Source organism: Jaculus jaculus, chromosome X (assembly GCF_020740685.1).
Source record: "Jaculus jaculus isolate mJacJac1 chromosome X, mJacJac1.mat.Y.cur, whole genome shotgun sequence".
Lineage (NCBI taxonomy): Eukaryota > Metazoa > Chordata > Mammalia > Rodentia > Dipodidae > Jaculus > Jaculus jaculus.
Window position 1 is genome coordinate 120,257,206 of NC_059125.1, and position 21,720 is coordinate 120,278,925.

A 21,720-nucleotide genomic window follows, 5' to 3' on the forward strand; every position below is an offset into this window, starting at 1 on the left:
AACAGTTCTAAAACGTTCTGTAAGGTTTCTGAAAAGAATTTTGTAACTTCCATAGTTAACTTGGGAAGTCAGAGGATCCTAAAGAATCACCAGAAGTAGAACGAGATAAAGGTTTCTGGTGATTATTTACTTGATGCTTTAATATTGGATTGTCTTGAACCTATCCGGTTTTGCATTACTTCTTTCTCAAATTCTTAAATGTGGAGTATAGGCTGTTATCTCTCTTATTAGTAAATATGTTGTTTTAAAAGAAATATTTTTCTTTGTTCATAGGCTCTTTAGTCGTAGAGATCCAGAAGAGGATGGAATGATGAAAAGAAGAGGAAGACAAGGTCCAAATGCTAACCTTGTGAAGACATTGGTATTTTTCTTTCTGGAAAGTGAGGTGAGTTGGTACTATTGGGTTTTTTTTGGGGGGGGGGAAGGGTTCAAGGCAGTGTCTCACTGTAGCCCAGGCTGACCTAGAATTTACTATGTAGTCTCAGGGTGGCCTCGAACTCATGGTGATCCTCCTACCTCTGCCTCTTAACTGCTGGAATTAAAGGCATGTGCCAACATACCTGGCCAAAATATTTTTATTTATTTGCAAGGAGGGAGGGAGAGAGAATGAATATGGCCAGGGCCTCTTGCCTGCCGTAAAGGAACTCTAAACACATGTGCCAGTTTGTGCCTCTGGCATTATGTGGGTGCTAGGGAATCGAACCCAGGCCACCAGGCTCTGTAAGGAAGTACCTTAACCACTGAGCCAGCTATCTAGCCCAGTAGTAGTTATTTTATCCTTATGTTAGGCATTGTGATGATTGTATCATAAGTAGTACACAAATTCAAATACTGAATGGAACAGAGATCTACTGATTCCATTTTTTAAAGTACTTTTTTTTAGTAAGATGTTCAGCTATGAAGATTTATGTGTAGTTCTGGAAACATGAATTTTAGAATCAGAACAACCTTATTACTAATTGGACTCCTGATTATTAAGTTAACATTGGTTAATCTTTCTAAGCCACAGTTTCATAGAAAAAATAACAGCATATACTCATTTCCAGGATACCCTTAAGACTGTTGATGTAAAATGAGGACTTAGAACATTATAGATTTTCAGATATTTATGTGTATTATTATTGTTGCTATTGATGTTGTCTGAGATCAGGTCTTAAACTATAGCCCAGGCTGGCCTGGAACTCACTGTATACCCCAGGATGGCCTTAATTGTGTTCTTTCTTCTTTTTTTTTCCTTTTTCCTTTGTGGGGGAAAAAAAGGTTTCTTTTGTCCTATAGACTCAAGGGGAAGCTCCACGATGGCATGAGCAGATGGTAGACATCACCCCCTGGCCAACATCGTGTGGACAATAGCAACAGGAGAGTGTGCCAAACACTGGCATGAGGAAACTGGCTATAACACCCATAAGCCCGCCCCCAATAATGCACACCCACTAGGATGTGTTCATTCTCAAATCTCCATCAGCTGGGAACCTAGCATTCAGAACACCTAAGTTTATGGGAGGCACCTGAATCAAACCACCACATTCTGCCCCTAGCCCCCATAAACTCGTATGCATACATGATGTAAAATACAGTGCATGCATCCAAATTTAAAACTCCCCATAGTTTGTATCAGTCTCAATGATGTTCAAACATCCCCATAGTCCAAGATCTTTCAACTGAGCCATAATACCAAAAAATCCCCCCCCCAAACCCATAATGGCATAGAATAAACATTGTCATTGCAAAAGATGGCATTGGACATAGCAAAGAAATATTCAAGAAGGTACATGATATAAACAGGGCAAACACCAAACTCTGTAGCTCCAAGTCCAATAACTGTAGCCAGTGACAAAGTCTCTAAGTCTGATAATCCTAACCAGCAACAGTCTGTAGTTCCAGTTACATCCTCCAGCTAGGCTACTCACATTCCTGGAAAACTTCATCCTGGGCTGCCAGCTCTCCTTGGCAGCCATCTCGTGGTCCCAGCATCTCCACTGGGTTTCCACTGCAATCCATGGTCCATCCTCACAGCTCCATTGGGTCTCCATGTAGGCATCTAGCGAACCTGCTTCACACTGCCCATGGATGCTTTCAAAACACAAGGCCATGTTGCAGACTCAGTGACCTTCTTTCATACATATACTCCACAGTACCAGGTAGGGTGCCAGTTTGTTAATGCAGGGGGAAATAAGACAGACTTTGAAAAACAGGATACTCTTTGAACACTCTCAGTCCCCTTCAAAAGAGTCTACATCCTTCCTGTTGCCCAAGAGCAAGTCAGCTGGCCCAACCTCAAAGGTTGTAATAATCTCTCAATTGCAACTGAACAGGCAGCAGTTCACCCAAAGATTTTTTTCCTCTGTGCCATATCCCTCTGGTCACATCAGTTCATTTCTTTCTTTTTTTTTTTTTCAAGTCTTTTTTTTAAAATTTTTATTAACATTTTCCATGATTATAAAATAATATCCCATGGTAATTCCCTCCCTCCCCACTCCCACACTTTCCCATTTGAAATTCCATTCTCTATCATATTACCTCCCCATTACACCAGTTCATTTCTATGCAAAGCAATCCTGTACAACTTCTCAGGACACAGGCAGAACAGCAGGCTTTTCACATAAACTGCCTCTAGCCCAGTTCAAGCAAAGCTCTTTCTCACCCGCATAAGCCATACCTCAGTCTGTAGTTCTTACTGCATTTTGGTCTTTCGACTCTGAACATAATAGTCCATCAAGCTGTACTTACAGCCCTGCAAGACATCTCTTAGGCTAAGTTTTCAAATCCTTCCACATTCCTCTTGAAAATCAGCTCCAGAAGGCCGAGCCACACCATCAGGTGTCTAGCAGCAAATCACACCATTCCTTAGTACCACTTTACTGTTGCAGTCAGGTGTGTGTTGCTTGTAGAAGTCACCCGACCAAGAGCAGTTTGTGAGAAAAATGAGGTTTATTTTGGGTTATAGGCTCTAGGGGGAAGCTCCCTGATGGCAGGGAAAATGATGGCATGAACAGAGGGTAGACATCACTCTTGGCCAACATCATGTGGACAATAGCAACAGGAGAGTGTGCCCCTTCCTTCCTTTTTTTAAAAAATATATTTATTTATTTGAGAGTGAGAAGGAGAAAGGATCAGATAAAGAAAGAGACAGAAAGAATGGATATGTCAGGGCCTCCAGACATGTGCCACTGTGCATCTGATTTTATGTGGGTACTGGGGAATTGAACCCGGGCCCTTTGGTTTTGCTGGCAAGCACCTTAACTGCTGAACCATCTCTTCAGCCCTCTTTCTTCCTTTTGACCTCAAAAACCACATTGCTATGTGAACATTTTTATATTATGCCATCAACACTTCTGTTTTGAGCTAAAGTTACTGTTTTGTTTTTTTTTAATCTAAGAGGACATTGCTGTTTTTATTTTTAATTTTAGTTACATGAACATGCAGCATACCTTGTGGATAGCATGTGGGACTGTGCTACTGAGCTGCTGAAAGACTGGGAATGTATGAATAGCTTGTTGCTAGAAGAGCCACTTAGTGGAGAGGAAGGTAAGGATATTTAACTATGCTATCTTTTATTGTCTAGACAGTTTTCGAAATAGATTTTACCCATTTCAGTTTTTTGGTTTGTTTTTTTTTTTTTTTTTGGTTAGGATTAAAGTAATTGTGCCTTATTTATTTATTTATATATTGTTGTGGTGCTGAGATCAAAATCAGGGCCTAACACTTGGCAAACATACTACCTCTGAACCATATCTTCAGCTTTATTTTTGTATATATAAATATTCTCAATGTAGAAAATATTAGTATCATATCAGTATTTTTCACTGGATATAGCACAATCCATGTAGTCTCAGCACTAAAGCAGGATCATGATTTCTTAGCCAACAAAGAGAACTCTGGGCTAGTCTAGGCTATAATAGTGAGACTGTCAACAAAATACTAAAAAAAAAAAAAAAAAGTAGTTGAGGTTTGGGGTGTGTGTGCATGTGTCCCCTATCCATACATTCTTTGCTCAGATGTGTGCATAAATACATCTGAACACATTCAGACTGTTGAAGAGTTTAGGATGGTTTTAGTTCACTGATATTTTCCTGCGATAATACTTTTTTTTTTTTTTTTTTTTTTTGGTCTTTTGAGGCAGGGTCTCATTCTAGCTCAGGCTGACCTGGAATTCCCTACGTATTCTTAGGGTGGCCTTGAACTCACAGTGATCCTCCTACCTCTGCCTCCTGAATGCTGGGATTAAAGGCGTGTACCACCTACCACAAAGCCCAACCTGGAGATAATTTTTTTTAGTATATTAGGTCAGTTTGTGTTCTTGGAGAAAAGAAACATATAATACTTACAAGTATTGCATAGAGAGAAGAAATAGGTTAACTCTTTCTAATTTTTTTTTTTTTAGCACTAACTGACAGACAAGAAAGTGCTCTGATTGAAATAATGCTTTGTACTATTAGACAAGCAGCTGAATGTCATCCTCCTGTGGGAAGAGGGACAGGAAAAAGGGTATGACAATGTGTTTTATAATTCTCAATTGCATTTATCTTTTTTTAGTATCTTTTTTTCTATTTTAACTATGGAACACGATATTTGATTCTTACATTTTATTTTTCTGATGATTTTGCACACACATAGATAACATGCATGTGTGAGTGTTACAAGTACATTTAAAGCAGTAGAGGTTGAGAAGTTTGAATTTTACATAAGATGTTACTCCATGAGATCACAGTGATTTACAGTGTCTGCTTTCAAGAGTGAATGTAGTATGCCATGATGCCATTTAAAAAATGCTGCATTTTTGTGTTTGTAGATGTCTTATAACAACTGAAATAAAAATGGAGGTTATTATTCATTAAAAAGGAAAAATTCAGCGATCAAGTTTGAGCATTATTACAGAGTTTGCAAGTATTTGAAATTTATTCCAACAATTACACAGGCTTCAAACTTTTTTTTTTTTTTTGAGGTAGGGTCTTACTCTAGCTCAGGCTGACCTGGAAGTCACTATGTATTCTCAGAGTGGACTTGAACTTAAGGCGATCCTCTTACCTTTGCCTCCCAAGTGCTGGGATTAACGGTGTGTGCTACCACGCCCAGCTAGCTGTGGGTTTTATAAGGACTTTTTTTAGAGGTAGGGTCTCACTCTGGCCTAGGCTGACCTGGAATTCCCTATGTAGTCTCAGGGTGGCCTTGAACTCATGGCAATCCTCCTACCTTTGCCTCCCAAGTCCTGGAATTAAAGGTGTGCACCACCATGCCTGGCTTTTATAAAGACATTTATATGATTATATCATATATGTTGGCCATATTCATCTCCCAACCATCTCCCTTCTCTCTCTCTCTGTTACTCCCATTCATTTCTCCAGACAGTCTTGATTCTACTTTCATGCCCTATATATACATACTATTTTATGTCAGGATCCAAGGGCTGGAGAGAGCACTCAAAATACTTGTAAAAGCATGAAGATCTGACTTCATTTTACTAGTTCCCATGTAAAAGCTGCATGCAGTGACATATGCACATGCATATAATCCATTCCTAGGGAGGCAGAGGTAAAAGAAAAGAAACCCTTGGGTTTTCTGGCGAGCTAGACTAGTTGAATCTGTGAATTCCAGTTTCAATGAGAGATCCTATCTGAAAAAATAAGATGAACAATTAAGGAAGACATCTTACATTGACTTTTGGCCTAAACATGCACTCACATACATGTGTACACTCACAAATATGTGTACACTCGTGTGTGTAAACAAGTGTACATAGAATGACCACACACCCACATACCCCCTCACTATTCAGGATCCATAAAGGAGAAAACAGCAATTTTTTTTTTTTTTTTTTTTGAGATTTGACTTACTTTGCTTAGTATGGGTTTATATCTAGATCTTTGGTTCTCTACAATTGTCTGTTTTTATCTGTACTGTGCTCTTTTTGTAAACATATTTTATTTATTTATGAAGAGAGAGGGAGAGAGAGAAAGACAGAGAGAATGGGCACATCAGGACATACAGCCACTGCAGACAAACTCCAGATGCATGCACCCCCTTGTGCATCTGGCTTATGCAGGCCCTGAAGAATCGAACCAGTATCCTTTGGTTTTGTAGGCAAACACTTTAACTGCTAAGCCATCTCTCCAGCCCCCATGCTCTTTTGTTATGGTGGCTTTATAATATACCTTGAAATCAGGTATGGTTATACAACCAGCCTTTAAAAAAATAGTAATATTAATAGTTATTATTGCCATTTTCTTTTCTCCTGCCTGCTTTTTCTTCTTTCTGCTTTCCTCTTCCTCCTCCTCTTCCTTCTTTCTTCAGCTCAGGCTATCTGAGGTCTTTCATACTTCTAAATGAAATTTAAAATTGTTTCTCTGTTTCTGTGAAGAATGGTTGTTGTAATTTTGATGAGGATTGTATTGAATCTACAGATTCCTTTTGTAATTTTGCCTATCCATTCAAAGGGTAGGTTGTTTCATATTTATTGTCTTCAGTTTCATTCTTCAGTGTTTTAAATTTTTTCTTGTAGGTCTTTTCTGAGCTCGCTTTCTTTCTTTCTTTTTTTTTTTTTTAAGGTAGGGTCTTGCTTGTTCTAGCCCATGCTGACCTGGAATTCACTATGCAGTCTCAAGTTGGCCTTGAACTCATGGTGATCCTCCTATCTCTGCCTCCCAAGTGCTGAGATTGAAGGCATGCACCACCACATCCTGCTGAGGCATGTTTCTTAGTGGTATATAGGGAAGAATTGATTTTTTTTTATGTTGGTGTTATGACCTGACACTGCTAAAAGTGTTTATCAGTTACTAGTTACTAGTGTTTCTTTTGTTTGCTTCTTTCTTTCTTTCTTTCTTTCTTTCTTTCTTTCTTTCTTTCTTTTTTTTTTTTTTTTTTTTTTGTGGAGTCTATAGGGTCTGTAGCTTCCTGGGTGTGCTAGGGAATATCATTTTACCTGTGTGGATTTCATCTCCCTCCTCCCACAACATACACAAACATAGTGTTTTTTTACCATTGCAGTTGGAAATTTTTTCTTAACGGGCTTTGAGCCACTTGTGTTTGTGGCCTTAGCCTGAGTTTGTTTCTGTTCAGGTCAGCTCCCATGGGGTTCTCATGTGAATAGCTTTGTGGTTCTTTTGGTCTCAACTCTTAGTGCATGTAAGCAGCATGGAGTTTGGATCTGTGGTTGTAGAGTAATTTCTTTTCCTGGTCAAGAGGTTTGATTCCTTTCCCCTGTGTAACTGGCAGTGTTGCAGAATGGTGGCATTGGCTAATTCCTGGTGTTTACTGCTGCTTGTAGGGTCAGCATCCAAATTGTTTTTTCCTTTGCTCTTAAAGAGTCCTTTTCCCTTTTGTTTACTGATTCACTGTCAGGGGCAGGAGTGAGTGAATTTCCTCTTCCATACTGCTTTTAAAATTTCTGAGCTTGGGCTGGAGAGATGGCTTAGCGGTTAAGCGCTTGCCTTTGAAGCCTAAGGACCCCGGTTCAAGGCTCGGTTCCCTAGATCCCACGTTAGCCAGATGCACAAGGGGGTGCACGCGTCTGGAGTTCGTTTGCAGTGTCTGGAAGCCCTGGAGCGCCCATTCTCTCTCTTTCCCTCTATCTGTCTTTCTCTCTGTGTCTGTCACTGTCAAATAAATAAATAAATAATGGATAAAAAAATATTAAAAAAAAATTTCTGAGCTTTACAGTCTGTTATCTCCATATCTAACATTCAATATTTTCTCTGTTTCATCTAGTCTTTCACAATCTCCAGTTTTTAATTATGTCCTCCCTTGTCTTTCCATTCTCATCTCTTTTTTAAGTGGCACATTGAATTTTTCCCAGATTTGATTCATGGAGACTTAGGAGGATACTGCTTGCACCTGTTCCATAATTTTTCTCTAATTGAATCTTGATCTGTATTTTACTTAAAATTTTTCAAGGTAGGGTTTCACTCTAGCCCAGGCTGACCTGGAATTCACTATGGAGTCTCAGGGTGGCCTCGAACTCACAGCGATCCTCCTACCTCTGCCTCCCAAGGGCTGGGATTAAAGGCGTGCGCCACCACGCCCGGCTTATATGTATATACTTTTGACACAGCATTTTGATAGACAACCCTGACTGGCCAACCTGGTCCTAAGTAAATAGACCAGGATATCCTTGAATTCATGATAGTCCTTTGGCTTCAGCCTCCCATGTACTGGGATTATAGGCATGCACCATGAGGTGCAGGCATTATTTTTTTAAAATATTTTATTTATTTATGAGAGAAAGAGGCAGATTGGGGAGGAGAGATGCATGCAGGATTTCTAGCCACTACAAAGGGACTCCAAATGCACACATACCTTGCGCCACTTTATGTATCTGGCTTTATGTGTGTACTGGGGAATTGAACCTGGGTCTTAGGCTTTGCAGGCAAGAGCCTTAAGTGCTAAACCATCTCTCCAGCCCATTTCTTCTCTTAAGAATAATAATGTTATTTTCTTTAGTATTACTTTAGGACTAAAGTTTTACAAAAAGAATTTTTGGCTTGGCAGTGTGATGCTTACTATAATCTCACCACTTGGGAGGCTGAGGTAGAATGATCACAAATTCAGCCCAGTCTGGGTTGTAATAATACAAGATGCTGTTTCAGAGTGTTTGGGCCTATTATTTCAAATACACTTTTATTACTTATATGTATGTCTTACTGAAACTCTAGGAACAAAATAATGTTAAAGGTTTATGTAACTTCAGGTGCTGACAGCAAAAGAGAAGAAGACCCAGTTGGATGACAGGACAAAAATCACTGAGCTTTTTGCTGTTGCTCTTCCCCAGTTACTAGCAAAAGTAAGTTTGTGTTGATAACATAGTTTCATTCAAAAGTCCTTTCAACAGTTATGCCTACTTAATATAATTGTAATTTTTTTAACATGACCTTTTTATTTCAAAGTACTCTATAGATGCAGAAAAGGTGACTAACTTATTGCAGTTGCCTCAGTACTTTGACTTGGAAATCTATACTACTGGGAGATTAGAAAAGGTAAGATTTTTCTGCATATAATAATTTAATTTTACTATCATACCATTTGGTTATATTTTTTAAAATACTTTATCATATGAGAATAAATTAAAGTTGAGGAAATATTGTCATTGTAAGTTGTTTCAATTAACCAAGTCATTATCTAATCAAGTAAAATTAAACATATTTTCTTTTCTTGAAAAAAAGTTGAGGGGTCTAGAGGGATGGCTTAGCAGTTAAGGCACTTGCCTTCAAAGCCAAGGGACCAAGCAATGTTTAGTTCCTCAGGACCCATGTAAGCTAGATGCACAAGGTGGCACATGTATCTGAAGTTCTTTTGCAGGGGCTGGAGGCCCTGGTGTGCCCATTCTCTCTTTTTCTCTCTTCCTCTTTCTCTGTCACTCAAATAAATAAATAAAAATAAAATAATTTTTTAAAAGTTAAGGAAACACATGCAAGTTCATCAATGTATTTACCATGACTAGACAACTACCTGAAAAGTACATGTGATTTAAATTTACTATATTTGAAAACTTTCACTTTTTATTTTTAATATATTTTATTTATGCACTTATTTGTGAGAGAGAATGGGCATGCCAAGTCCTCCAGCCCCTGCAAATGAATCCAGATGCATGCACTCTTGTGCGTCTGGCTGACATTGGTCCCGGGGAATCATAACAGGGTCTTTTGGCTTTGCAAGCAAATACCTTAACTGCTACACCATCTCTCCAGCCGGAAAACTTTCACTTTTGATGGTATGGTGGTATAAACACTATATTCCTTGGGCCTTATATAGACTAAGCACACATTCTGCTACTGAGTCATGTCATCTTGGCTTTAATAAAGAAACTTATATTTTGCAGCATTTGGATGCCTTATTACGTCAGATCAGAAATATTGTAGAGAAGCACACAGACACAGATGTTTTGGAAGCCTGTTCTAAAACGTATCATGCACTGTGTAATGAAGAGTTCACCATCTTCAACAGAGTAGATATTTCAAGAAGTCAGCTGATAGATGAATTAGCAGATAAATTTAACCGACTTCTTGAAGATTTTCTGCAAGAGGTATGCATTACATTTATTTTGTCAGTTGGCTTGTTCACCTCCAGTAACTTAGTCACTCAGGCATTAGTCTTCATGAAAGTCTAGCAGTGTGCTGGGGAAAAAAAAAAAAAAAAAAAACATGTTTAGTATTTTAGTTCTGTGACTCATCAGGCTACTAGTACTCTTCCACCAAAATAGGAAAATAATAAAAATATGTGAATTCAAAGATGACAGCAAAAAAAAAAAAAAAATTCTTTCAGTGTGGAGAGATGATGGCTCAGTGTAAGGTGCTTGCTGACAGAGCCTAATGACTGGAGTTCAATTCCCCTGTACCCATGTAAAGCAAGATGTACAAAGTGGTGCATACACGTGAGGACTTTTTCCAGTGGCTAGAGGCCCTGCCGTGCCCATTCTCTCTATCTGTATCTCTTCTATTTCTCTCTGATTGCAAATAAAGAAATAAAAAAAATTGTTTTGTTTGTTTGTTTTAGAGGTAGGATCTTGCTCTAGCCCAGACTGACTTAGAATTCACTATGTTGTCTGAGGCTGGCCTTCAACTCACAGCGATCCACCTACCTTTTCCTCTCAAGTTAAGTAGTTTTAGTTGACAAAGTGATAAGTAGATTATAGGTTAACTGATGGAATTGAAATCCACAGCTAGACTGAGACCATGTAGTGTTTTTCTTGGTGTGTGAAAAGTTGTTATGGTTCTTGAATTCATATACGATTACTAAGTCAGTGCTGTGGTACTGTCACTCTTTGTGTTTCTTATGTTGTTCTGTTGTACTTTCAGAGAGGCTTAGTACATAGGCCCTCATTCATACTTGTGTTTTTAGTGTGATTTTCTTTTGGAATACATCTTTTTTTTTTATTTATTTGGATGAAATTAAGCCATACTTACTAATTATTGTTTGTAGTTTTTTGCATATCACTTTTGTTATTGATATACAAATCATATAGATTTTTAATTTCTAATTTTCCTATTTTATCAAATTATTTAGCATTTTTGTAACAGTTTAAGATTTTTTTCCTACTCATGTTAGTATGCAGTTATCATTTTCATAGAAATTTTAATGGTTCTACTCTTGTCCAAGTATAATTGTTATTAAGATTAAGGGCTGGGGAGACGGCTCAGTGATAAAAGGTACTTGCTTGCAAAGCCTGTAAGTCTGGGTTCAATTCCAGATGTACAAAGTAGTTTGTGTCTAGAGTTAACTTGCAGTGGCAAGAGATCCTTTTATGCTCATTCTTCCATTTGCCCCTCCCATGTCTCCAATGAATTAATAAACAAACAAATAAGGGAATGGATAAATTGTTCAGTGGTTAAAGGTGTTTGTTTGTAAATAAATATTTTTATGTTTGCATTTTTATCTTTTTTTAATGGGAGAAAATTGGCATTCCAGGGCCTGTAGCTACTGCAGTCGAACTCCAGATGTGTGACCTTGTATGTCTGGTTTACATGGGTTCTGGAGAGTCAAACCTGGATCCTTAGGCTTCACAGGAAAGCGCCTTAACTCCTAACTCTTCTCTCCAGCCCCTGTAAATAAATATATATTTTACGACATCCATTTAAAATCGGACAGTTGCTTAACTAAGCTTAATTACTTTGAAGAAAGACTAAAGCTTACAACCAGCTACGAATGTTTGTGGGTGACCTAGAATTTAATTCAGTAGACTAATTAGGGTTTAATCAGTTTTATATCTCATTTAGTGAAGCAGATTAAAAAAAATTCCCAAAACTTCAGGTAGGCTGTGTTGGAGAACACCTGATGAAATGTTGGTATCTAGTCAGGACTAGCATATTTTGTCATTCAGAGGATTTTCCTGCATGTATTTGTGATTGGTTTGATGGATCTTCTCATGAGCACCATTTTTAGTATATCTATGTCGTGTCTGTTAGCTATTAACTTTTATGGTCTCTTGCTTGTCATCTAATATAATTTTTATCATTATAGTACATTTTTAATAGTTTTGTGTCAACATTACTTAGTAGAAGAGGGATAAAGAATGTTTTTGCATTTTTTTTTTCTCTTTCGGGCCTAATTACAGCCTTATGTTGACTCAGCCATAGTGACTTAAATTTGGCCAGATCTTGGTACTTAATGAAGAAGTTTATTTGTGGTTTTCATTATTGTACTCTTCATTTTTCAAGATGATATCACCATTTAAGAGCCTAGGCTTTAAAGCTTGGTAGTTCTTCACCTGATTTTTATACAAAATATTGAGAAGAAATTTTATTTTAGTATTTCAAAATGTGTTATTAATAATTTTAGGGAGAAGAGCCTGATGAAGATGATGCATATCAGGTATTGTCAACATTGAAGAGGATCACTGCTTTTCATAAGTAAGTTGAATCAGTAAGTTTGTGACTTATTAAAATTATGACAAACTTACCTTGACTGTTTTGTTTTGAAATTCTTGGCTAGGTTCTTTTGACTTGCTTTTGGGAAAAACGTACTTGTGAGATTCATGCTCTGAATTGGGGAATGACAAAATTTTCTGCTATCTTTTTTATGGCTATTAATTTATTTTTAGTTGCAGGGAGCATGTTAATGTATTTGCTGCATTTTAGTAAACATTCAAAAACAACAACTGGGTTTAATTTTTATTTATTTAAGAAAGAGAAAGGGAGGGAGAGAACGGGAGTGCCAGGGTGTCTGGACACTGCAAACAAACTCCAGACATATGTGCCGCCTTGTGCATATGGCTTTACATGTGTACTGGCGAATTGAACCTGGGTCCTTTGGATTTACAGGCAATTGCCCTTGTGCTTTAACCACTAAACCATCTCTCTAGCCCTGGGCTTAGTGGTTTTCTTTTTTTAGTTCGTTTTTTTTTTTATTTCATTATTAACACTTCCACAATAACAGACAATAAACCATGATAGTTCTCCGCTTTCCTCTTCACAACTCCACTCTCCATTATATCCCTCTTTTTTAGTTTTTTTAAATATAACTTAATTCTTTTTTTTTTTTTTTACAGTGCCCATGATCTTTCAAAGTGGGATTTGTTTGCTTGTAATTACAAACTCTTGAAAACCGGAATTGAAAATGGAGATATGCCTGAGCAGGTTTTTATTTATTTATGTTACCTACTTAACTTTGAAAATGAAGGCTTGTGATTTAAATTTTGCCTGTATTCTTTTGGTTCCTTTTGTAGATTGTTATTCATGCACTGCAGTGCACTCACTATGTAATCCTTTGGCAGCTTGCTAAGATCACCGAAAGCAGCTCCACAAAGGTATGTTGTAGTTCAGCAGTATCTATGTTAGAATGCATAGCATTCATAATTTCCAGCTATCTTGTACCTTTAATAAGAGCAATTAGCTCAAGTCATGTTTGTTTCTAATCTACTATAATTTAGTGTTTATTTTTACAAACAGTTCTGTTTCATTTTATGTATATAACCAATGAAAGAGCACTAATAAGAGTTGTTTCAGGATATGATTTTCAATTAAAATTGTTCATACGTGAAGATAAGCGTAATTTGATTTTCCAGTTTCTCAGAATTGTGGATTGGCCAAAGCACCTCTTGAAACAAATACATTAGGCTTTTAAAACATATGCCAGCTTCCTTTTGGTTATCTTATGGTCTGGTTGTGTTTTGAGATCACCTTATTAATGTTCTAGATCTCACTACTGGTATTCCAAATTTAGAAAAAACATCATATGTTGATTGAGTATAACAAGTATTTTCAAACATTCCCCATAGTGATAATCTTTGATTATGCTTAGTAATTGGACTAGCAAGGACTGCTCTTTCTGAAAGTTTGTAAACTGGAATCCTATACAGTGTACTCATAGAAGGAAATTTTACCTTACATATTATTTGGAGATACATCTCCAAAGGTAGGGTCTCACTCGAGCTCAGGCTGACCTGGAATTCACTGTGTAGACTCAAGGTGGCTTCAAATTCACAGCAATCCTCCTACCTCTGCCTCCCAAGGGCTGGGAATAAAGGTGTGCAACACCACGCCTGGCTGCAAATATAATTTCTAAGGAGTGAAAGAATGAATGAATATGGGTCCACCAGGGCCTCTAGCCACTGCAAATAAACTCCAGATGCATCCTTTACTTTGTGCATTTGCCTTTACATATACACTGGGGAATCGAATGTTGGTCTGTTAGGTTTTGCAGGCAAACACCTTAACTGCTGAGCCTTTGCTCCAGCCCCCATTTGAGCCTTTTTAGTTTTTTGAGGTAGGGTCTCACTCTAGCCCAGGCTGACCTGGAATTCACGATGGAGACTCAGGGTGGCCTCAAACTCATGGTAATCCTCCTACGTCTGCCTCCCGAGTGCTGGGACTCAAGGCATGTGCCACCATGCCCAGCTGAGCTTATTTTTATAAATATTAAAGCAGTTAAAGATTTAATTGTGCCGGGTGTGGTGTTACATGCCTTGAATCCCAGCACTCAGGAGGCAGAGGTATGAGGATTGCTGTGAGCTTGAGGCCACCCTGAGACTCCATCGTGAATTCCAGGTCAGCCTGGACCAGAGTGAGACCGTACCTTGAACCCCCCCCCCAAAAAAAAAAGAAAAATCTTCAGAATGGAATCTTTGATAGCATGTTTGTTTTGCTTAAATCTACATAATTCTTTTAGAAGCTTAGAATTTCTATATTTTTAATCATTAATTTGGGAGAGAGTGAGGAGAGAAAATGGGCTCACTGAGGTCTGTAACAGCTGCAAATGAAATCCAGATGCTTGCACCACTTTGTGCTTCTATCTTTATAGCTGAATAAAACTCCATTGGGTATATATATTGCATTTTCTTTTACCCATTCACCTGTTGATGGGCACCTAGGCTGATTCTATTTCTTTAAAAAAAAAAACATTTTATTGACAACTTCCATAAATATAGACAATGTCACATGATCCTAATACCCTTCAAACACTCCCCTTTTCTCCTTCCAAATCTCGTTTCTTAACTATTGTGAACAATGCAGTGGTAAAACATGGATTTCTAAGTATGTCTGTAATATGCTGACTTTGATTCTTTTGGGTAATACCTCGTAGTTTATGACTGATATTTTTTTTAAGCTTGCACTTTTATGAAATTTGTGAGAATAAGAAATGATTTATTTCCCTGCCAATGAATTATAAAGGAGTTTAAATCAAATGCACTAAAGAGTTATTGTAGTCATATAAATAGTAAAGCTTTAATATAATCCAAAAATAGTGGTTGGGTTATTTGTACAATATTTAAAAATGTTCATGTTAATTTTTTTTTCAAGGAGGATTTACTGCGTTTAAAGAAGCAGATGAGGGTATTTTGTCAGATATGTCAACATTACTTGACCAACGTGAATACTACTGTTAAGGAACAGGTCAGTAATTACAATAGCTCTTTGTAAACACTCTTTAACATCTAAACAAATAGTGTAAAACATTTAATACTAAGTAGAAATGTACCAAGTACCTCCTTATGCATACCATGCTTCTAAACAGCAACTCAATATGCTGGGCTTGCATCCAATAAAATGGATATATTAATTCGGTGTGGAATTATTATTGCATTATAGATTACCTTTATATTTAATGGTTCTGTGTTGTTATTTCTTTATAATACATAGTAAACATTGATCTTTATAAATTATATAATGATTTTATAGACATCATTATTGAGAGAAAAGTCTGTTAACTAGTTCACTTCAGGGAAGAGAAGATCCGTAAGTTTTTGTCATCTCTGAGAATATGAAATGTTACTTTCATGCCTATCCTGATATTTCTGTGGATAACTAAAAAAAAAAATTGAATCGCATATCTTTTCTTCCAAGTGTTACCGCCCTACTGTGTATGCTTCTCATTATTGGCTTTTGTAACTCTGCAATCAGGTTGCTGACTACTTTGTTCTTTGGTCTAAGATCATTTTTAGTTTGATTCCTTAATTCTGATGATTTAACCTTTGTTTTTCAGATGGTTTGTTGGGAATATTTTTATTTTATTTTATTTATTTATTTGAGAAACAGAGAAACAGGCAGACAGAAATGGGAGGGAGAGAATGGGCACGCCATGGCCTTTAGCTACTGCAGACAAACTCCAGATGCATGTACCCCCTCCATCTCTCCAGCCCATATTGGGAAGATTTTGGTGTTTTTTTTTTTTTTTTTTTTTTTGAGGCAGAGTTTTTTGAAGTCAAGGAAATTCTCTTATTTCAGCCTCTTGTGAGCCACCACACACCACACTGACTTGGCAACAAGTTTTTTTTTTTTTTTTTCTTTATTTCTAGTTCCTTCTCTTCCTTCCATACATATATGCTTGACCCCACATAAGATGTGGGTTAATTAATGGCCAAGATGCCATTGCTGACTTTAAATTTCTCATGTAAAATAGATACTGCATTGTCATGACTGTTGCTTGGCTAATCATTTTCAATTTTGAGTATGCACTGTTGAATTATAGCATGAAAAGTGTAGAAACATAATATTTATTTCTAATATCCAAATCAAAAGAAAAATATTTCTGGTAGTAGCAAATTGAAGTTAGATTTACACTCCTAGATTATAATTTATCCACTGATCCAAGTTTAACACAAAAGGCTACTTTATTTTGCATTTGCCCACCAAGATATTCAGCTTAATATTCCCTATTTTTATACTGCTAACACCTAATCCTTGTGGGTTATCCTCTGTAACCTTCAAGATAAATCTGTTCATCAGACCTCACAGATTAATTATGGGGTTGTTAATTTGTGTGCCAGTTTTCTTAACAGCTTCCAGGGATATGTCCTGAGCATTTTCCTTGTCCTGTATGGTTACTTAGTAAACAGAACCATAGCTATTGCTTGTTTTTACTCTGTTTGGCCGCATGTTTATGGTGAAATATCCCAGCAAATGTGAAGTTATGCATTAGTAGAAAAAATGAGAAGAGATTGAATAAAGGGATTAGAGCATAATAAAAGCAGTGGTGTTTATTCCAATAAGATCTGCTTCATGTTGTGTGTTGTAATCTGTCATTTTAGTAAGTTTACTTTAATTCTATTTTCTGGCTGACTGTGTAAGCAAAACATTATGTTTTATGACTCCTTGGTAGAATTAGCAAATTTTTTGTACTAATTTTTACCAGTGATTGGCTCCACTTGGCAGTTTTCTTCTTTCAGTTCTAAGTTCAATTTTATGGGGTTTTTTTCCCCCTATTTAGTTACTATATATGTGAAGGAGTTTTCTTTTTTTTTTAAATTTTTTTTTGTTTATTTTTACTTATTTGAGAACAACAGAGAGAGAGAAAAAGAGGCCGATAGAGAGAATTTCAGTTTTAGGTCTTTTTTTTTAAATTTTTATTTATTTATTTATTTGAGAGAGACAGACACAGAGAGAAAGACAGATAGAGGGAGAGAGAGAATGGGCGCGCCAGGGCTTCCAGCCTCTGCAAACGAACTCCAGACGCGTGCGCCCCCTTGTGCATCTGGCTAACGTGGGACCTGGGGAACCGAGCCTCGAACCGGGGTCCTTAGGCTTCACAGGCAAGCGCTTAACCGCTAAGCCATCTCGAAGGAGTTTTCTTTAAAATACCACATACTATTTGATCCTTACTTACTCTAGTAGTCATCTCCTTGATTTTTTTTTTTACATAAAACAAAGTTTATACCGAGTTTATCCTGTCTTATATTTGAAAATAACCACCACGAAAATTTTCAGTGTAGTTCACAATAGGGGGCTAGAGTAAGAAAAACATAGGTTAAGTGCTGATTCAGCATATTCTAAAAATCATTTATCATAGCTGAAAAATAAAAAAAGAATGTTTGTGAAATAACTTTGTAAGCAGTAATGTACTGTTCAAGTATTTGTAGTTATTATTTAAGAAATTAAGCTTCTTAGGTTTGAAATCTTAGGAAAGTCTATGGCCATACCATCCTCAGTGCATCCAGTCTCTTCAGAATTCTTCTTTAAGAAAATACTTAATTTTTTTACTAAGTTTCAAATATAGAACATTGAATTTTATTTCCATCCTGTGTGTGTGTGTGTGTGTGTGTGTGTGTGTGTGTCTATTTTATATATCTATATATATAAGAGTTAGAAACGTATAACATTATTTCCTTTATTTTACTAGGCCTTTACTATACTGTGTGACATTTTGATGATCTTCAGTCATCAGATTATGTCAGGAGGGCGTGACATGCTGGAGCCATTAGTTTATACTCCTGACTCTTCATTGCAGTCTGAGTTGCTTAGCTTTATTTTGGATCATGTCTTCATTGAACAAGATGATGATAATAACAGTGCAGGTAATTTTATTATCATCTGGGTTTCCACAGGAAATAAAAGTTAGGTAGAAATGATGTATACTCTTAGAATATATTTTATTCTAAAAACATGAAAACAGATTTGCATTCTAACATGGTACCATATTGTAAAGACAACATAGTGTTGCAGACTACAGCCTTTCAAGTCAGGTATCTGCTTCTTACTCTGCTTGTTACTGGCATTCAGCCTGTTTCCAGTTATAGCACCTTAGTAGAACTCTTGGGATTCATTATAATTGGTAAGAGCAATATTTAGGTAATTTGAAGAGAAAAGGTATTTAAGTGACATTGTATTCTATAAGTTTTTATATTTCCGAGAATGTGAATGTGGGTTTTGAATGTTATACAATGTTTTAGGGCTGGGGAAATGGATCACTATGGCTAAAGGTGCAAATCCTGATGGCCTAGGTTCTGTTCCCTACTACTCACAGATGCAAAATGTGGCACATGCATCTGGAATTCATTTTCAGCAGTACTAGGCCCTGGCATGTCCATTGTCGTTTTCTCTCTTTGCAAATAAATTTAAGAAAATGTTTGCAACTCTGAAAAATTTTGTGGGCATGGTATGGAAAATTCACAGGACAGTGCTCAAATCACCTAGTGTTAAGTTATTCTTTAGCCTGGTTACAGCTACTTTTATTTGAATATGAGGGAATGGAAAAGGAAGTGAAATTTGATGGCTTCTTTCTGAGTTTGATTTTATTTTGAAGCACATAAAACAGAAGCACGTTTTATTCATATATGACATTCATATATATATATGTGTGACATATATGACATGGCACACCACTGTATGTCAGTTTGTACATAAACATATAATTCTAGGCTTGGCTTGAGACATATTTTTGGCAATAATGAGGCTTATGTTCGCATACAAAAGAGACCAGAGTAACTAAAGTAGTTGTCAAAATCCATGCAGTGAAGTGTATGTGTATGCTTTCAGTTTTCACCTTTTACTTTCTCTTGCTGGCTTAGTTAGATTTTTCATTCTTACTATTCATTAGGCATGTACTTACTGATCAGTAGATAGCAAACTAGGTGCCATGCATATGGAAAAAAAAAAAAAAAGACAGTGTCTCTTCCCTCAACAGTTAAGGTAGAAAAAGCACCTAAAAACAAGTAATTAAAGTTCATTATGATAGGTAAGGGGGACAGTTACAAAGTGTGGGTATGTAGAGGTTGGTTTCAACCGATTTATATCTTGGAGAGAAGATACCATCTGTAGTAGACAGCTTCAGGCTACTGAGATGAACTTCCAGACTAGGCACAGTTAAGGACGGAGGAATTTATTGAAGCATGGTTAGTTCCATAATGGCAGAAGAAGTTGGCCCTACTTCCACAGGTCTAAGCAGAGAGAAAAACCAACATCACCACCAGCACAACAAGCAAGCACACAAGAATTCCAGGTTAAGCTTAAGCACTTTGCATACCTTTAGACTGGACTTCTAAATCCGCCTCCACACCTTAGAGCTGGACCATAGGATTCACCCACAGCGACACCTCCAGCCAGGTGGCTACAGATCTAAATTACAAACTTTAAAGAAATCCTGAATTCACCAGGCATGGTGGTGCACACCTTTAATCCCAGCACTCGGGAGGCAGAGGTAGGAGGATCGCCGTGAGTTCAAGGCTACCCTGAAACTCCGTAGTGAATTCCAGGTCAGCCTGGGCTAGAGTGAGACCCTACCTCGAAAAACTTAAAAAAAAAAAAAAAAAAAAGAAAGAAATCCTGAATTTATTGGGGACTGTCCATTCAAACTACCACATCATCTGAAATGGATTTGCAAAGTTGAGTAAGACTTTTAAAAACTAATGTGTAGAGGGGAGTAGGGGCTGGAGAGATATTCAGTAGTTAAAGGCACTTGCAAAGCTTCCTGTCCCAGGTTTGTTTTTCCCGGCACCCACATAAAACTGGATGCAAAAAAGTGGCCCAAGCATCTTGCATTGGTTTGTAGTACCAGGAGACCTTGGCATTCTCCCACCACATACCACAAATGTGCAAATAAATACATAAAAATACTTTTTAAAACAGAAACCTATGTATGGGCAGGAGAGATGGCTTAGCAGTTAAGGCACTTACCTATGAAGCCTAAGGACTCATCTTTGACTCTCCATGTCCCACATAAGCCATATGCATAATGTTATGAAAACATGTTAGTTCACTCACACACACACACACACACACACACACACACACACACACACACAAGATGACACATGTATCTAGAGTTTGATTGCAGTATCTGGAGTCCCATTCTTATATTCATATTCATTCTTTCTCCCTCTCCCTCTCTCTGTCTTTGATTTAAAAAAAAAAAACTATGTAGGAAAGTATCATTGTATTCTAAAATAGGGTACAAAATATAACCCTTTCATTAGTTGAGAAATTATGTTGGCTTCATTTACCATTGCAAATTAAGTAGGCTTAATAGCATTCCTGAGACTTGAAGGCTTTTCCCAGAATGCATTTTTCATAGTCTTCTCTGCTGTGGCTACTATTTCCCTGTTTCTACTTAAAAAAAAAAAAAAAATATTTACTACCTACATCCATGTACACAACATACCATGATCATAGCCCTCTCCTCTTTCTCTCTTCCACCAAATGCTCCTTTTCAGCTAGTTCCTGTTCAATCTTAATACCATCTTTTCCCCCTCCTATTATTGAGCAGTTCTTGTGTAGTCTCAGCCTCTGTGAGGTCATGAATCCCACAGCCACTTTGTATCTGGAAGACAGAATGGTACGTCTCTCCCTGTTTCAACTTTTTAAAAATATTTTGGGCTGGAGAGATGGCTTAGCAGTTAAGCACTTGCCTGAGAAGCCTAAGGACCCCTGGTTCGAGGCTTGGTTCCCCAGGTCCCACGTTAGCCAGATGCACAAGGGGGCGCACGCGTCTGGAGTTCGTTTGCAGAGGCTGGAAGCCCTGGCGCGCCCATTCTCTCTCTCTCCCTCTATCTGTCTTTCTCCCTGTGTCTGTCACTCTCAAATAAATAAATAAATAAATAATGAACAAAAAATATTTTTAAAAAAGATTTTATTTACTTACAAGGAAGAAAAGAGGGAGAGGGGAGAAAGAGGGAGAATGTGAAAGAAAGGGCACTGCAGGGTCTGTAGCCACTGCAAATGAACTCTGGATGCATGTGCCACATTGTGCATCTGGCTTTACATGAGTACTGGGGAATAGAACCTGGGTTGCTAGGCTTTGTAGGCAAGTGCCTTAACTGTTGAGCCATCTCTGCAGTCCTGTTTCAAATTTTAAAATGAAGTGTCTTCTACTCTGTGGAAAAGTACATACCCACCTATCAGATTTTGTCAAGTTTAGAATTTTGTTTGGTTTTGCTTTTTTGAGGTAGGGTCTCATTCTAGCCCAGGCTGACATGGCACTCACTCAGTAGTCCCAGACTGGCCTCGATCTCACAGTAATCCTCCTACCTCTACCTCTTAAGTGCTGGGCTTAAAGGTGTGCAGCACCATGCCGAGCTACATC

At 37.5% G+C, this 21,720-nt stretch overlaps 1 protein-coding gene across 9 annotated transcripts in view; it reads left to right on the top strand.

Moving 5' to 3' along the window:
* Positions 1–21,720, top strand: part of Stag2 (stromal antigen 2) — a 194,641-nt gene that overhangs the window by 140,660 nt on the left and 32,261 nt on the right. For all 9 annotated transcript variants that reach the window (XM_045140054.1, XM_045140055.1, XM_045140057.1 and 6 more), the window contains 11 exons: positions 274–385; positions 3,411–3,528; positions 4,385–4,488; positions 8,684–8,776; positions 8,880–8,969; positions 9,812–10,015; positions 12,268–12,338; positions 12,977–13,064; positions 13,154–13,234; positions 15,228–15,320; positions 18,043–18,217. In XM_045140054.1, coding sequence (XP_044995989.1) covers positions 274–385; positions 3,411–3,528; positions 4,385–4,488; positions 8,684–8,776; positions 8,880–8,969; positions 9,812–10,015; positions 12,268–12,338; positions 12,977–13,064; positions 13,154–13,234; positions 15,228–15,320; positions 18,043–18,217 — 1,229 coding nt within the window. The remainder of the gene's footprint in view (positions 1–273; positions 386–3,410; positions 3,529–4,384; positions 4,489–8,683; positions 8,777–8,879; positions 8,970–9,811; positions 10,016–12,267; positions 12,339–12,976; positions 13,065–13,153; positions 13,235–15,227; positions 15,321–18,042; positions 18,218–21,720) is intronic.